A 17,499-nucleotide genomic window follows, 5' to 3' on the forward strand; every position below is an offset into this window, starting at 1 on the left:
ATAAATTCACCGATTACTAGGTTTTTAGAATATGGGTGTAAACTCATGTAATCATGGGGAGAACATACAAACTCAATGTAAAGGTGTGGATTCAAACCTAGAATCCCGACGCTGCAGGGCAACAGTACTAACCACTGAGCATGTATGTAGGTCATCGGTGTGCGGTCCGTGCACCATTGTATGAGTCACACAGCGCTGAACTATGGCCCCACAACAAACTAATGATGCGCTCACCAGAGGTCTGCCCGGGTCACAGGGTTTTGAAGGGTAAAGTAAAGGACATAACAACAACACTGGTAAATGCTTTATTTCCACATGGAATGACTCTATAAATTTCCCCGGAGTGTAGTTGTAAAGAACCTTGTCGTTGAAAAGCCATGAATAAATATAAATGATTATCAAGCACACTCACCGTCGCAGTCGAAGAGAGCAAAGACGACATCACAAACATGGTCTGAGAGCTCCACTTTCGCCACTGTCCTGGCAACTTGCTGCATAGTAACTAGAGATAGAACGACAAGGAACCAGAGTCATAAATAAAATCCATTAGGATGCAGATCCCAGGGGCATCTACTACTCATTAACATAACGAATCTAGAAAATGCACAGTTGGCTGTGATTTACATAAACCTTTATTAGCTTTTATGACTGCGGTATATAAGAGGGAATGAGGCTGCTTTCACATCTGCACTGGGGATTTCGCTTCACTGCTCTGTCAGGAAACCTGCGGCCGAACAGTTCCATCTAGAGACGGAACCAAACAGCACCGGCGCGGACCCCATTGACTAGAATAGGTTCTGCCTGCTTTCCACCCAGCTGCCGGGCTTTTGGATGGTAGAAAGAGCGTTGCATGCAGCGCTTTCTCTTCTGGTATGTTCAGCCGCATCTGTGAAAGCAACCCAATTGTTATTTAAGGTACGACTATTGATTTTAAAACTTTTTTATTTCTTATACACTGGAAAAATAGAAGTTGTTAAAAACCAGAATGAAGACCCAGAAACTGTGCAATGAATTGTTAAAATCGAATAATTACCCACAAAGTACCTCCTTGACCTCTGAGACACTTTATAGAATTCAACATTGGATGCAAAATAGAACAAATTTCTCCAATGGCGTTTAATATTTTTTGCTTTGTTTTAACTTCATGCCACGTACATACCATTTTATGTAATTGTTCCTTACTATGAAGTAAAAGAAGACACTTGTGAACCCGTAGGTTTTAGTCCAAAATTCTGATGTGTAGGCTCACAGTTTCAACATATGAACAAAACGTGTGTACTGCATGTATGGGGCCTCCAATTAACCCCTTAGTGACCAAGCCCATTTGCGCCTTAATGACCAGGCCAAATTTTGGAACTCTGACATGTGTCACTTTAACATAGAATAACTCTGTAAAGGTTTTGCATATCGAAGTGATTCTGAGATTGCTTATTCGACGGATAGAATTTGTGTATATTTATTAAGCGCGCCAAAATTGGGAACATTTTGAAAAAATTATTCCTTTTTCACGTTTGCAACTGCAGTGTCAAATAGGTGCAAACATAATGTACACATTATTGATAAGCTATATATTTCCATCCATAAACATTTATTTTTAACCATTTAGGAGACGTACAAATTTAACATTACTTTTCAGCATTTTGAGGAACATTTTGTTGTCTTACACCAAGCCAAGATTGCAAAGGCTAATAGGTGTCAGAATGATAGATACCCCCACAAATGACCCCATTTTAAAAACTATGCCCCTTAATGTATTTACTGAGGGGGGTCATGATTATTTTGACCCCACAGGTTTTTTTTCAAGAGTTAATACAGTTTAGAGGAGAAAAAATTAAATTTCATATTTTTGCAAATATGTCATTTTAAAAAGAAAGTTTTTTTTTTCTATAGTGCACATGAAAGTGAAAATTTGCACCCAAATTGGATACCTCTGTTTGTCCTGTGTTCAGAGACATACCCATTGTGGCCCTCATATTATGTCCGTATGCACAACGGGGCCCAAGCTGAAAGGAGCAGCCGGTGTCTTTCTGAACAGAGATTTTGCTTGAAGGTGTTTCTGGCCCCATAACACATTTGTAGAGCCCTTGAGCAGCCCAAACGATAGAGAAACCCCACTAATAACCACATTTTGAAAACTAGACCCCTTAACAAATTTATTTAGGGGTGTACTGCGTATTTTGACCCTACTGTTTTTGAATTAATCTAAGCAAAGCAGAAGGAAAAAATTACGATTTCCTTTTTTTTTTTGACCATTGTACAAAAAAAAATGTTTTTAAGATGACAGCACACATATGAATGAAGACTTGCATCCCAAAATGGATACCCCTGTTTGTCCTGAGACATAACCATTGTAGGCCCAATCTGCTTATTGGACACATGGCTAGGCCTATAATGGAGGGAACACCCTTTGGCTTTAATGGCACAGCTGGCCATCAAGGTGCCAAAATACCCCCCAAAAGTGACCGAATTTTGAAGTCTAGATTCCTTAATCCATTTATCTAGGCATGTACTGAGCATTCTGACCGCAGTTTCTTGCAAAAATGATTATAAAGCATGTGAAAAATAAATATATTTTTTTCTTTCATGTCACTTTCATGACGGTTTCTCTTGTTTTAAGCAGGAAAAACCAGGGAGATGCACCCCAAATTTTATAGCACTGGTTCTTCTGTGTTCAGCAATACCGCCATTTTAGCCCCAATCTGCTTACAGGACACATGGCTAGGCCTATAATGGAGGGAACACCCATTGGATTTCAAGGCACAACTGCATAAATTTATGGCCCAATTGCACACTTGTGCAGAAAAAAAAAAAATGGACTCCCTAAAAATAATCCCCCCCCCCCGGCAGCCGATTGCAGGGAGCTGTCACACTTGTAAACCCTGCGGCTTTAATTCACGGAGCGTGCTTGTTTTACGGCCCTAGAAATTAAAGCCCAGACACCAAGGACACGAAAACCATTGTATCTGGTTATTATTGTATCTTGACGCCACCAACAAGTACTGATGGAGTCAAGATTGACAGGCAGTGACGCCCCTGTACGTGATTGGCTGGAGAGCTGGCTGGGCTGCAGGTCTTGGCAGCCCAGTAAGGTTAGCCTCCAGCACAATGGATTTTAATAGCAGACAACGTCCCCCGCTGCAGCCGCAGATGTAAGGGCCTTACCCGCCGGCGCCCCAGAAGGCAGCACCCCCCTCTGTGCCAAAGCGCATAGTGGGGTCGGCAGCAGGAAGGCCACACCGCGGGAGCAGGAGCGCCACAGGCGCCAGAGGACAGCGGCGAGCCTGACAGCGCCGCCCTCTACAGTCCCCCAAGTGGTGTGGGGACACAGCAGCAGGACCAGCCAAAGAGCGGGAGCAGCTCCGCCGGCAGAGGTGCCATCAAACAGCGGGAGCCGCTCTGCTGGCACATGCGTACGCCCATGAGTGGCGGAGTGGGGCAACAGGGAGAACAGCCGCCGGGCCGCGGGTGAGCACAGGCAGGTGGGGTGGGGGAGTAGTAGCACACTACTCACACCAGGACAGCAGCCAGGGGACCAAGGCCAAGGCAAGCATCTGAGGAGGGCTCAGTGAAACGAGCCAGGAGGGGAAATCGTGGCCTTCTAAGCACCTTCCAGAATCTGCAACTATTCAGCCAATCAGGAGCTAGGGGTGTGCCAGGGAAGCCCGTCAAACCCCTAGCTTCCGGTTAGGTCAAGATACAATAATACCCATGAAACATGTATGGGTAGTCACTAAGGGGTTAAACACTGCGTTGTCCCCTAAAATACTTGCACAATATGGTATGTTCCAATTCATATTCACAAAGACTCAGAATGTATCATCGTTTAGAAGTGATTTCTAATCAAGTGTGTTTCTTTGTCCAGTAAATGTCTCCAGTCTTAGTTCTCTGCAGTAACGCCATATCACTGTTATCACTTGCTCAACCTCATTTCTGATATCAGAGAAGATGCCACAACTTCAGAAGCAGCCGCTCACAACTGCAGGGATCCCAGGAGAGCAGAGAGAGAAGCAAGACTGAGCAGGTGGAACATTTACGAGATCGGCAATGAACAGAGACAACAAATGGCCCTATTCTAACATTAGTCCTGGAAGATCCTGGGGGTAGACAAATATGTGTTTGTAATTGTGTGCTGGATGTAACTACAAACAATATTTTTTGTGGGAAAATCCCTTTAACGATGGATCATATTATTGACACTAAGTGGTGAAGACAGGTTAACTTTTCTGCTGTCCATTAACTACTGCACATGGCACAAAGCATGCCCACATTACTCTACCACAGAGGTACATGAGTTTTTCTCTTCCAGTTTCTGTTTTCGTTTTCTTTTATGTTCCAATGCTACACACAGCCTAGAGCATTCCTTGTAATTTAACAATAGTTTATTAATAAGTATGTAGTCCTCATATCAGACCTTTTCAGGCACTGCCCCAAAGAGAAATCTGTGCGTTTCCCAGAAGTTTAGCATCCTTGTCAACAGTATGTTTTATATAAACCCATTTTCCACATCCTCACCAAAGCTATTCATTTAGTTAAGATATGGACTACCTGTAGTCCCACAGAATGTACTGACATAAATGGTGAACTGCCAAGACCTAAATGTATAAAAAGCTCCATTTACACGCAAAGATGATTGCTCAAAAATCGTCAGAAAGCTAACTAGCTTCATTTGCATGTATTTAGAGAACAGCATGTGGTCTGTTCTCTTAATACATCTGATTTGTTCTGCCATGGGCTGCCGGCTGCATGCAATGCCATCAGCGCTGCCCGTGGAGAACACAGCATGCAGTCCCTCTAATCAGGGATGACAGATTTCATGCTGACCTGAAGTCAGTGATGAACGAAGAATGCATGTGTAAGTGCACAATGGGCGGGCATTTACACGCAACGGCTATCGCTCAAAAGCAGTCGTCTGGACGAATTTTGAACTATAATAGTTTATGTAAATCAGCCTTTAGACTTGGAGAACACTACTGACACAGGGCAAAAAAGATCTCAACAATGTTACTAATATAATAGCTACAAATAGGAGTTCTCCATTAGGGTGGGTCAGCTGATCACACTGCTGCTACCCAGGCTTGTTTGGAAAGTAGTTCCCAACGGGTTGCCCTCTCTTTAAGTGGTCTCTAATTTTTCAAACAATTTATGCTTAATATGGTAGCCAGTGTGATAATTAGCAAAACTGCAATTTACTGTACACAGAACTTTTTTTTTGCAGAGAAAATCACTTTAAAAAGTACTGGCAACTAAAAGTCTACCTTCCTGCCAACTTGCTGTCCACTGCCTGCTGTCAAGCGAGGTTATCTCTGCTGCTGGAGCTGACAACAGAACAGGAAGTGAGGGGGAAGGTGGAGGAGGAGTTTGTCAGTGCCCAATGAAGTCTAGGACAGCAGAGGGAAGGGGGAAGAGGGACAGGAGGAGAGAATCACACACATGGTTAGAGCTAATGGTGAATTACTGCTGTGTATTAACACCTACACTGTTCGGTACAGCTGTACACTATCCTCCATAATTATGTTACGTCTATGTGTGCTACAGAGTGCAATTCTGTCCCTCAGACTAGAGATACAACAAGAGTCTCTGTGTCAACCAGTTCTGAGAGAACCGAGAATCAGCTATACACCATGTAGATGGGCAGGATACAAATTATAATGGCCAGTAGCAGTGTTACTTCTCATATACACAAATTTGGCAATTTACGTTGAAGAGTCATTTGAAAATTTATGTACAACTTTAATAAATATACCTGACTTCTGCAATGTGTTGCTGGTTATAGTGTAATGTAGGTGTTGTTAAATCCAGTATTTCTTGTAGGCATCTAGTATATTGTTCCTAGTTTAGCTTTGTTTCAATGTTCTTTTGTTTTTATGGTTATGTCTAGCCTACTCCTTTTTAGCCTTGTAGTTTTTTTTTATACTTTTCTTCTGTTTTCAAATCTTTGTCTTGCTTCTTCGTTCAGCTGTGTTCAATTTGTTTTTCTTGTCTCTCAGTCTTAGTGTCTTCTCCTTGTTTGTCAGGGTCGCTGTTTCAGATATGATTTACATTAGGGATATCTCCAGGGACAATGGTGTTTGGGTCAGCCTCAGGAATAGAGTAGGGAAAGAAAGTTAAGGTATTGTTAAGCTTTCTACGGATGCTCACATTTAACGACCAATGATCGTGATGATCGGCACTCATTTACCAGGACTTTTGCACAGCTGATACAGACTCCATTAAGAACCAATCATTCGCACAATCATTGGTTTTGCATTCACTTCAGTCACTGCTGAAAGCTTATCCCACTCACACACCTGTACACAAGATGCAATCAGCTCAAAAACAAGGACTTGCTTGTTCATCGGCCGATCACTGCCCTATTTACTGAGGGCAATGGTTGGGTGAACAAACATTATAATGAATCTTCGTACATGTGTGAAAGGGATTTTTAAAGGTCACTTGCGCCATTATCTGATTACCATCAGCATTCGGTTCTTGTCATCTATGGGCGAGTTCCTATTATTGAATTTGTGTTGCATTCTAATGCCGATACATGCTTCGTATTACTCCTCATCAGACTGTCCAATAACGTTACCCTACTGTAATTCCTGGGGGTATCTGAGTGCTGGGAGACAGCAACTGGGAAAGGCAACGGCTAAAGTCAAATGTTGTTGTTACATAAACACCCGACCAGTAACTTTATTTGGTGTATAAAGTAACTACTTAGCAATCAAATTTTTTTTTATTCACAAGATCACAGTACTAACAATATTAGATCGCCAACACGACATTATGTGATGAACTTTTTTTTTTAGATGCTACCCCGTCAAAATTGCAGACATTACACATTGAAGACTTCATACTGATTTAATGCTACTTTTAGAGCATATGAATTTTAGAAGAATGCAATATGATTTTAAGCTACAATTGCTCAGTATGAGCTATCACTTTTGACAACAACACAGGTCCCAATGTGCAGTTTCTGCTTGCCCATTTCATTTCACACATCAGCAAGACTGAAATAAGTACATAGCATAACCCTGACATTTCCAGGACAAAATGTTTATAATAATTAACACTAAGGATCAATTCCTTGACACTTTTCAGACTCGTTTATCCCTGTGGATGCTGAAGGCAAATACATTTCTATGAGCCTTGGCTTTTGGGACCTGCATGACCATGGTAACTAAACAATGACTTTAAGCTCCTAGAGCCATGCAATCATAACATGCAAACAGACCCCAAAACATAACTGAAACCAACAAATGTTCCTCTAATTACTGTAAATCTGTAACAAGAGAAGATCAGAGCAATGTAAAATTTAGTGTTTTATATAATGAAGGTCAGAGAGTATAATTTCTCCTTAAAGAAACGATCTAGAAAGGCCGTCTGTGCTCCTCTGGGAAATAAGAAGATGGGAAGATGGAACAATACCTCTGCAGCACCATCTATTGGAAGGCAGCATTACTGCAAGTCAATGTTAGACATTTTAGATAAGTCTTGTAACAAAGACTGGGAATTGTAAGCCAAAGCCATAAACCATACACAGACAGCTGTTTCTGGGTGATTGCCCCTTACAGTACACAGTAGGTTTCTGGCTTGGCTAGTGACAGGCCTATATATTTGGGTCAAGAAGAGTGCTGATTTCTGACCTACAAAGACAGAATTCGCTACAGGGGACAAAAGGATAATTCCAGGTTATTAGTGGCTCCTAAAGAAGGCTCACTTCAGATATGTAACCTGTATGCCAATAGAGTTTGGGGGAGAGAGGCTATGCAGTCCCCTACTGTTAGAGATCTGGAGGAATCTTCGGAAATCCTTTTCCCAACTGGACGGAATGCCAGAATTGCATTTTTAAATTTTTTTTTTTTTAATTCTGGTTGCCCCCCAAAATTAAATAAAGTGATTAAGATGCATGAAACCCAAAATCGTAATAAGCAAAACTACAGCTCACTCCACAAAATACAATACCTTACACAGCCCAATGTACAAAAAAAAAAAAAAACTTAAAAGGTTTTTTACTTTTTAAAAATAGAAGAACATTAGGAATCTACATAAATTTGGAAGCACAATAGATTAAAGTGTATTTTTGTCGCATAGTAAAAGCTGTAAAAAAAAAAAAAAATCATCCCACAAAAGATGGTGCAGCTGGATTTTTTTCACGCCTCCCTGCTTAAAATGTTTAAAACGTTTTTCTGTACATACCATGGCCCATTAAATAGTACAATTAAAACATACAACTCGTCCTGCAAAAAACAAGCCCTCATAAGGCTAGGTCAATGGAAAAATAAAAAAATAATGCCTCTTGGAAGGCGGGGATGAAAAAAAGTGATAATTCTTTGGTTCAATTTGGTTGTGTTATTACCTCCTTTTAGTTTGACAACATGGACATACGAGTTATCTACTTCATTATTATAACATTAGTAAACCAGATCCATAGATTAGGCAATGTAGAAGTTTGAATGGTTGGCCTCATAAGTCCTAGGGGATTTATCCCAATCCTATAACAATACTGTATGAAAATTGACCAATCATAAAATCAGAAGAAGACATGCATAAACTAAACTATGTTTTGAAACTACACAAGAAAATGTTATGGTTAAAGGTTTTATACAATTCATCCAGTCCTGCGAGACCTACTTGCTTATTTTAATATATACGCAAACTTTAATAAAGTGATTAAACATAAAAGTAAATTTGCACATGCTATGTATAAATGGAGGGAAGCCATCAGAATCATTTCCATTGGCAGCCACAAAAGACTTAAATTCTGCAAAATTAATATAAAGTCTTAAAGACAGTTAGGATAGAGTCTTATACATAAATAAAAATCCTTATTATACAGTGTTACTAAAAAGCAGACTACAAAACGTCCACTGTACCCAGGCTGCATAGGAACCAGACACAAATAGAATAAGGTGGTTGAGCTCATTGGGGACATGAGGGTCTATGGGTTTATGGAAGCACAGTGACTAGTTTTAAGATTTTGCTAAGATTTGCTGACAATCGGCAAATGATTAATGCTATTATTTCAGAAACACTCTTAATATCCGAAATCCTCACAGACCCTTAACGTCAGCTATGGTAAGTCACTTCCTCACCAGCAGTTCTCTAATCATTATTTACCCTGTCTTCCTGCATTTGGAGATAACACACATAATTCACATCTTAAATACCTTTGAAGATTTCTTTTAAATACTAGAGTTGGAACTAAATGTTACAAATGGAGATATTTAGAGCCTTTGATTGCTCTGATGTTAGATTTGTTTAATGTTTATTTATGATATACATTTCTCTTGGTAGTTTATCTTTTTGTTTCTAGTATAAATTATGTATTGGGAAGTACAGATGGTGATAGTCGGGAAATCTCTGCATACACTAGGGAAGAGGAGCGTACGGCACAGAACTGTTAACAACATCAAGAGATTTTCTTTTCCAAGTTGATTTTTATTTAAGTTTATATTGTACATATATTTGTCTTTTTAATTTGTAGCTACCGTAATCAAAACTAAAAAGGTACACACATGCAGCAAAGGCCTGTAAAAGTAGATTCACAGAGCAACAGTTCTGTAGGGGGAACATCCACTGTGGAAATTAATACCAGGTATCAGGGGAGGAACCACCACCATAACAACTACTGCAGTGGTCATTGTACCCACATCGCACTGTTACTACATGGAGGGAGGACATTAAAAAGAAAACTATATACTCCCCAAGGCACCATAGTACTTCCTTCCAGGCAGCGTGATCAAGTGATAGACAGCAGGTTTATCTGTGGCCAATCCCTTGGCATGTGAATACGCTACCCAAAAGTGAGGAAGAACTGCAGTGCTAGAGGGAGCGAAAGAGGCGACTATACAGTGTTTATTCTAACAGCATAAAAGGCAGCATTATTATTTATGGGGGCAGAAACTGGGGCATTTCTACTTATTGGGGCAAAAAAGGGAGACTACTACTTATGGGGTCCCAAAAGAGAGCATTACTACTTATGGGGGCCCAAAAGAGAGCATTACTACTTATGGGGGCCAAAGAGAGCATTACTACTTATGGGGGCCCAAAAAACAGCATTACTACTAATGGGGGCCCAAAAAAGAGCATTACTACTAATGGGGGCCCAAAAAAGAGCATTACTACTAATGGGGGCCCAAAAAAGAGCATTACTACTTATGGGGGCTCAAAAGAGAGCATTACTACTTATGGAGGCCCAAAAGCGAGCATTACTACTAATGGGGGCCCAAAAGAGAGAGCATTACTACTTATGGGGGCCCAAACAGAGAGCATTACTGCTTATGGGGGCCAAACAGAGAACATTACTACTTATGGGGCCCAAACAGAGAGCATTATTACTTATGGGGCCCAAACAGAGAGCATTACTACTTATGGGGCCCAAACAGAGAGCATTACTACTTATGGGGCCCATACAGAGAGCATTACTACTTATGGGGCCAAACAGAGAGCATTACTACTTATGGGGACCAAACAGAGAGCATTACTACTTATGGGGCCCAAACAGAGAGCATTACTACTTATGGGGCCCAAACAGAGAGCATTACTACTTATGGGGCCCAAACAGAGAGCATTACTACTTATGGGGCCCAAACAGAGAGCATTACTATTTATGGGGCCGAACAGAGAGCATTACTACTTATGGGGACCAAACAGAGAGCATTACTACTTATGGGGGCCCAAACAGAGAGCATTACTACTTATGGGGGCCCAAACAGAGAGCATTACTACTTATGGGGGCCCAAAAGATAGAGCATTACTACATATGGGGCCCAAACAGAGAGCATTACTGCTTATGGGGGCCAAACAGAGAGTATTACTACTTATGGGGGCCCAAACAGAGAGCATTACTACTTATGGGGGCCCAAACAGAGAGCATTACTACTTATGGGGGCCCAAAAGATAGAGCATTACTACATATGGGGCCCAAACAGAGAGCATTACTGCTTATGGGGGCCAAACAGAGAGCATTACTACTTATGGGGCCCAAACAGAGAGCATTACTACTTATGGGGCCCAAACAGAGAGCATTACTACTTATGGGGCCCAAACAGAGAGCATTACTACTTATGGGGCCCCAAACAGAGAGCATTACTACTTATGGGGGCCAAAAAAGAGAGCATTACTACTTATGGGGGCCAAAACAGAGAGCATTACTACTTATGGGGGCCAAAACAGAGAGCATTACTACTTATGGGGGCCAAAACAGAGAGCATTACTACTTATGGGGGCCAAACAGAAAGCATTACTACTTATGGGGGCCAAACAGAGTGCATTACTACTTATGGGGGCCAAACAGAGAGCATTACTACTTATAGGGGCCAAACAGAGAGCATTACTACTTATCAGGGCCAAACAGAGAGCATTACTACTTATGGGGGCCAAACAGAGAGCATTACTACTTATCAGGGCCAAACAGAGAGCATTACTACTTATGGGGGCAAAGAGAGAGCATTGCTACTTATGGGAGCCAAAGAGAGAGTATTACTAATTAAGGGAGCAAAAGAGAGAGCATTACTACTAATGAGGCATAACTGGACATTCTTACTGATGGGACATAAGGTACATGAAATTCTGCAAACACAAGTTGTTGCTGGGAGAAGTTTTCATGGTGGTCCAAGCCAGATGGAGAAGAAATGGGAAGTGAATGACTCCAGCCAGTGGGGACATCACCCGTGATCACTGGATATAATGGTACTGTGATCATTCAAATGGTGTGCAGAGTGCCTGTGTAAAGCTGGTATCTACCACTCACTATACAGTCATTGTATGGGAGTAATACTGGTCTGTACACGGCTTTTTTCTGTAACAATATGGTGGCAGCTTTATCTGGCCCTCATATGGTATTATTGGTAATGTAGATTTTGTTAGTTATAGTGGGTTTTGTGTATAGTAACAGTATGGAGATAATATTAACCCCTTGGACATGGCTTATTTTGGCGTTGAGGATGCTACGCTTTTTGGAGGATTTTCATCTCCACTTTTCAAAAGTCATAACACTTATTTTTCTGTTGACATGGCTGTATGAGGGCTTGTTTTTTGTGTGGCGAACTGTAGTTTTTATTGGTGCGATTTTTGGGTGCATATAATGCACTGTAAAACTTATTTTTTTATGATCGCAGGGAGAGAAAACACATCAATTCTGCTTTTGTTTTACAGGATTAATCATGCAGGCTAAATGACAACACATTTTTTCTGCGGGTCGGTACGATTACGATACAAAATTTTTATTTTTTTTAAGGTTTTTCCACTTTTCGGATAATATACAAAATATGTGGGATTTAAATTTTGTTTATACTAATAAGAAAACAAAGCACAAAAAAAAAAAAAGATTTAAAATTTTTATTTACATTTTTTTTTTTTACACTATTTGTGTCCCTGTGGGGAATTTGCACTATACCACCTATGATCGCTATTATACAGCATGTGTCTGTCCTGCAATGCCTTATTGCTTGTTATAGCGATCATAGGCACTGGCAATGCAGGACTCCTATATATGGCGTCCTGTTGACATGGCAACCCGTTGGGTTCTCTGAATTGACATTGCGAGAGTCCGATGATGTCACAGAGGAAGCACGCTCCATCTGTGAGCCCTTTACATGCTGCTCCTGTTGGAGCAGGAGGCCAGCTCCCACTGCCGGATAGCACGGAATCTCTTCTGATCTCATGCTATCCACAGGGTGTAACTTTATGTCCTTTTGAGTTCCCCACAGCCAGGATGTACAGTTATGCCCTGTGGAGTTAAGGGGTTAACCCCTTATTGACCATAACAAATTTTGGAAATCTGACATGTGTCTCTTTAACATAAAATAACTCTGTAAAGGTTTTGCATATCCAAGTAATTCTGACATTTTTTTTTCGCCACATATTGTACTTCATTTTGGTGGTACAAATAGACCGATAGAACTTGTGTATATTTATTAAAAGTGCCAAAATTGGGAAAAGTTTGAAATTTTTTTTCTTCACATTTTCAACTGCAATATCTCAAACATGTTCAAACAAACTGTGCAAATTTTTGGATGCGGTATACATTTCCATCTGTTTACTTTATTCTGGATGCACATTTGAAAAACTTTGTTTTTTTCTTTCAAAATGTGTTTATTAATTTTCTATGCCAACCATACAACATTTCAATAAAATGGATACTTATTGTACCTGCAGGGTGTTGTTCTCTTATCTTGTGGCGCGGTCCGGGTCGCGGGCCAGCGCGGGTTCGTGCCTCTCCACTTTTCCTTTTTGTGTATGGAGAGCTTTATCTTAAAAAGTATTTATTGGTCAGGGGGGCCCCCACCTAAACAATGGTGTCGTTGTGTGGACCTCGGGGTCTGAGCCCCCCCATTTCTATGGAGGATTCCTCCTCTCAATGCTCTTTACTTTTAGTTATCAGCTATCAGCAGATGGGCTTCTGAGGGAGTCACCCGCACCGCCCGCCACCCAGGAACCGCCGCCACTGCATTTTCATTGAGCCCTGCGGAATTGAACAATGTGCGTTGCAAACAGATTTTGTAGGTAACATTATATTCGAAACAAAACCGGACAAACCGATATGTAGGTATACCCCAGACAATGCTGGGGGACAAATAAAGAAAAGGAGAAAGAAAAGAGGGGAGGGAGAAAGAGAACTAGGTACAAAGGGGAGGAGGGGACGGAGGTGAAGGGTTTGGCTGTCTCGTGAAATCGCCGAGCGTATATGGATTCTGGGAGAAGAGAAATTAAGGAAACAGGCAGGTAAGTTGGAAGGAGGCCCCGATATCACGTGGGTGGGTTTTCATCTCTGTCTATAGAGATCCGTCGGCCAACCATTTGAGAAACGAAGGGGAGCCTTTGAAATCTATCCAGGCCATCCAGGCATCTCGAGACCCAGCTGCTGGTTGGTTCTGCACAGTTTCGCTGTTCCGAAGGTCCTCCATGTACCTAATATGTTCGACCTCCTCCACCCACGCGGACCTCTGGATCTCCCCTCCACGCCTCCAGTGCCGGGATATAATGTGGCGCATGGCCATGATGAAATGGCCTATAAGGCTCTTTTTGATCCTAGAAACTGAACCAGGGAGCATGGAAAGGAGAGCAGCCTCGGGGTTCAGGCCCATGGGAGATCTGCAGACCCTCTCGTAAACTCTGGCGACATCTCCCCAAAGGGGCGCAATTAGTGGGCAGGACCACCAGATGTGCAGCATGTCTCCCACATCGGAGCAGCATCTCCAGCATGTGTTTGAGACTTCTGGGAAAATTCTGTGGAGCCTGTCTGGGGTTCTGTACCATTGCGTGACAATTTTGTAATTGAGCTCCTGTGCCTTGGCAGAGATGGACATCTTGTGGGTCATCCGGTATGTCCTGCTCCAGAGCTCTCCGGAGAATTGCCCGTTCAGTGTCTCCTCCCATCTTGACTCCCATGGCGGTCGTGTGTCTCCTATTTTCGCTTCGGCCAGCAACCCGTACAGCAGAGATATTGCGTGAGGGGGTGCGTCAGAGCCCACACATAGCTTCTCGAGTGGAGTGAATTCCGAGCTCAGTGCCCCAGGATTCCCTAGCGATCCTATGTAGTCCCTCACCTGGAAGTATTGCATCCAGGCGCCTGGTTTTTGCCTGTGGGGCCCGACTAGTTCACCCAGTGTGCGCATACCACCTGAACCCCAGACCTCTCTGACTCGTGGCTCCAATGTGCCTGGTAAAATTGACAGTTTGGTTACTGTTAGGGTGGCCGGGAATTGGGGGTTGCCGGTAAGGGGGGTTAGTGGGCCCGGTATGTTCATTAGCTTTCTGCTCCTAGCTATTCGATTCCAAGCCCCCAGGAGATTTACGGCAAGGGGGGAGGCTCCTTGTCCTCTCCAATCTACCCTTCCCGGGATCCAGAATGCGCCCGAAAAACTTTGTTTTTTTAACCATTTAGTAGACGTACAAATTTAACATTATTTATCATTTTAAGGCCTGTTTCACACAGGCTACAAAACCGCATTTTGTAGCAAGGCAGCATCTTTACAAAACGCATGTGTGTGAAGCCCATGGCTTCCAATGGGTTCTTTCAGGCTACAAAACATCTTTTATGTGAAAAAACCCATTGGAAACCACGGGCTTCACATATGCGCGTTTTGTAAAGATGTTTCATCGCTACAAAATTGTGCGATTTAGTCGCCTGTGTGAAACAGGCCTTACCGTTCCTAGTCAACGGAGAAGTTAAATTCATAATCTGCCTGGAGTTCATAACAAAACTCATATTTACTTCTATTGCACTCTAGGTTAGACCTCCACATTTCAAATAATTACTACCTAACATTATAATGTTTTCTGGGTATTGCTGCTGTCTTATATTCTGAATGGCCGAGTCCAAGATAAATCTACATCTAACCAGTATGCTTTGTGTTTCCAACAAGTGACCCTTCTCCATGATGTTCATGTGTTCTTATACGGATTATGGCAAGGGAACACCATGATAAGACAACCACTATAAATGGTCATTTTTGAAGTTAGATGTGGTTTAATTTTACTTGCCTGTTTTTGTTTAGATGATCACATGGTTAGTTTTAAAGAGGTTGTCCAGTTGTAAACCATTTATGGCCTATTGTCAATAGGTCATCAATAGTAGATTGACAGATGTCAGTCACACAGGACCCCCGCTGAGTATCTACCAGGCCATTGCACTTATGCACTGAGCTGCTTTCTGCAGAAAGCTCCATTCTTACTGCAGTGGGCAGCGTTGGTATTGCACTTGAAGTTACCATTCACTTCAATTCCTGCAATACCAAAGCACAGCCAGAGCAGTATGAATGGAGCTGTCTGCTTCCTGCAGAATTTAGCTCCGTGAACGAGTGCAGCAGACCGGTTAACACCTGATCAAAGGGGGTCCTGGGCGAATGGCACTCGTCAATCTACTATTAATGACCTGTCCTGGGGATAGGCCATAAATAGTTTACAACTGGATAACCCTTTAAATCTGAAAATCTCAACATTTTTTACACCTGATCCAACATAGGAGCGTAAAAGGCAAAATGTTCATAAAGCACTATATGAGAAAACGTCTTCCACTCAACCTTGCTGATGTCAAAAAAATGTATTTGCTTCAATAAATAAATAAGACATGGAATTAACCGGCCTTCACTGGCACAACAGCAATATCTATCCTTAAGAACTACTGATTTAAGCATTTTTATATCCTCTTTTAAATCAACTCATATCTTTAAATGTTAATAAATAGACCGCATTTAAACAAGCTGACAGTAAAAGGCAATGTACATAATTCATGCCCATAAACAATGAGTACACAATCAATGCACTTTAGGGCCATGTAAATAGAGATATATACTAGGTTTATTGTACAATGACAAAATCTTAATCTAAGCAACAGTACCATTAAATGCAAAAGGAAGGAAGCAAGAACTGGAAATTAAAAAGGGAAGCTCCTATGTTATAAATGGCCACTCGAACATTTTTTTCACTTTAACCCTTTCCAATCCACTGTCTGACCTCTGAGGACATTATGATTTAAGGCTGTACAGCTCCGATGTTGGAAGACGTCCGTCGGGGTTCTCTTACTGTATATTGCCAGCCTCTCTGCTGTCGGAGCCTATCCAATGTCACCTTATGCAGTGCTGCATTTAGCCAGCATATAGCGCCATTGTGTAACGACACAAAAAAGAGCTAGCCCCCTAGGAAAACCAGGATACAAATTGGATTGGAAAGGGTTAAAGTGTAAAAATCTGCCAGAAAGCTGCTGTTTATACTATAAATCTGTTCTTATATACTTCTATTAAGTATTCTGATGCATTATTTCTTTTATTGTCTGTAACAATCTTTTCTTAAAAATCTGTCAATCTGATGGTCAGTCTGGTGGTCTCACTAAGATATGTAACCCCTCTGGCAGGACCAGCTCTGTTCGTTCTGCAGGAAAAGGACATTAGTTTTAGATGAACAAAGGTCATTCCACTTTAAATGGCTGTAGCTCAGGCTCTATCAGGGCTAACAATACGCTTTCACATAACACTAAAAGCATGTTCATAGTCTTTACAGAACTGGAGCTACGGCAGTCTGACGAAAACTCAACTTACAGCTGTCATTTTTCAGTCACTGTGCTCTCTGATAGTCTCATATGGGGTTTTTCCCGAAAATAGAGTGAAATGATGAGGACTGGCTCATCTAATCAGTTATCTATACTGTTTAACCCCAAATATGCTGCAGTGATTGCTGACCATGGTAACTAAACTGTTTTAAAAGTTTTTTTAAACTTTTTTTTTTAAGTTTTCCCCTTACACAGGGTTTTAAATAATGAAAAAATAAATCTTACATGTATTGGTATAGTCATATCTGTAACCACCCAACATGGAAAATTCTATTAAAAAAAACTCCTAAGTAGCATTTTCTGCATCTTATTTTAAAATTAGTTATGTCAGTAAAAGGTTAAAAATGCACTAAAGGCGACTGAGTTCTGCATCAAATATATATTTACATAAACAAAAAATTCAAAATCGACAATAAAAAAAGTGACATTTTCGGGAGTTTTTCCCCCAATTTTAACATGATTGATAG

At 41.4% G+C, this 17,499-nt stretch overlaps 1 protein-coding gene across 1 annotated transcript in view; it reads right to left on the reverse strand.

The window, feature by feature from the left end:
- Positions 1 to 17,499, reverse strand: part of MICU1 (mitochondrial calcium uptake 1) — a 275,102-nt gene that overhangs the window by 26,996 nt on the left and 230,607 nt on the right. The window contains exon 11 of the mRNA XM_066600576.1: positions 413 to 502. Within this exon, the coding sequence (XP_066456673.1) occupies positions 413 to 502 (90 nt within the window). The remainder of the gene's footprint in view (positions 1 to 412; positions 503 to 17,499) is intronic.

The sequence above is a fragment of the Eleutherodactylus coqui genome, chromosome 4 (assembly GCF_035609145.1).
Source record: "Eleutherodactylus coqui strain aEleCoq1 chromosome 4, aEleCoq1.hap1, whole genome shotgun sequence".
Lineage (NCBI taxonomy): Eukaryota > Metazoa > Chordata > Amphibia > Anura > Eleutherodactylidae > Eleutherodactylus > Eleutherodactylus coqui.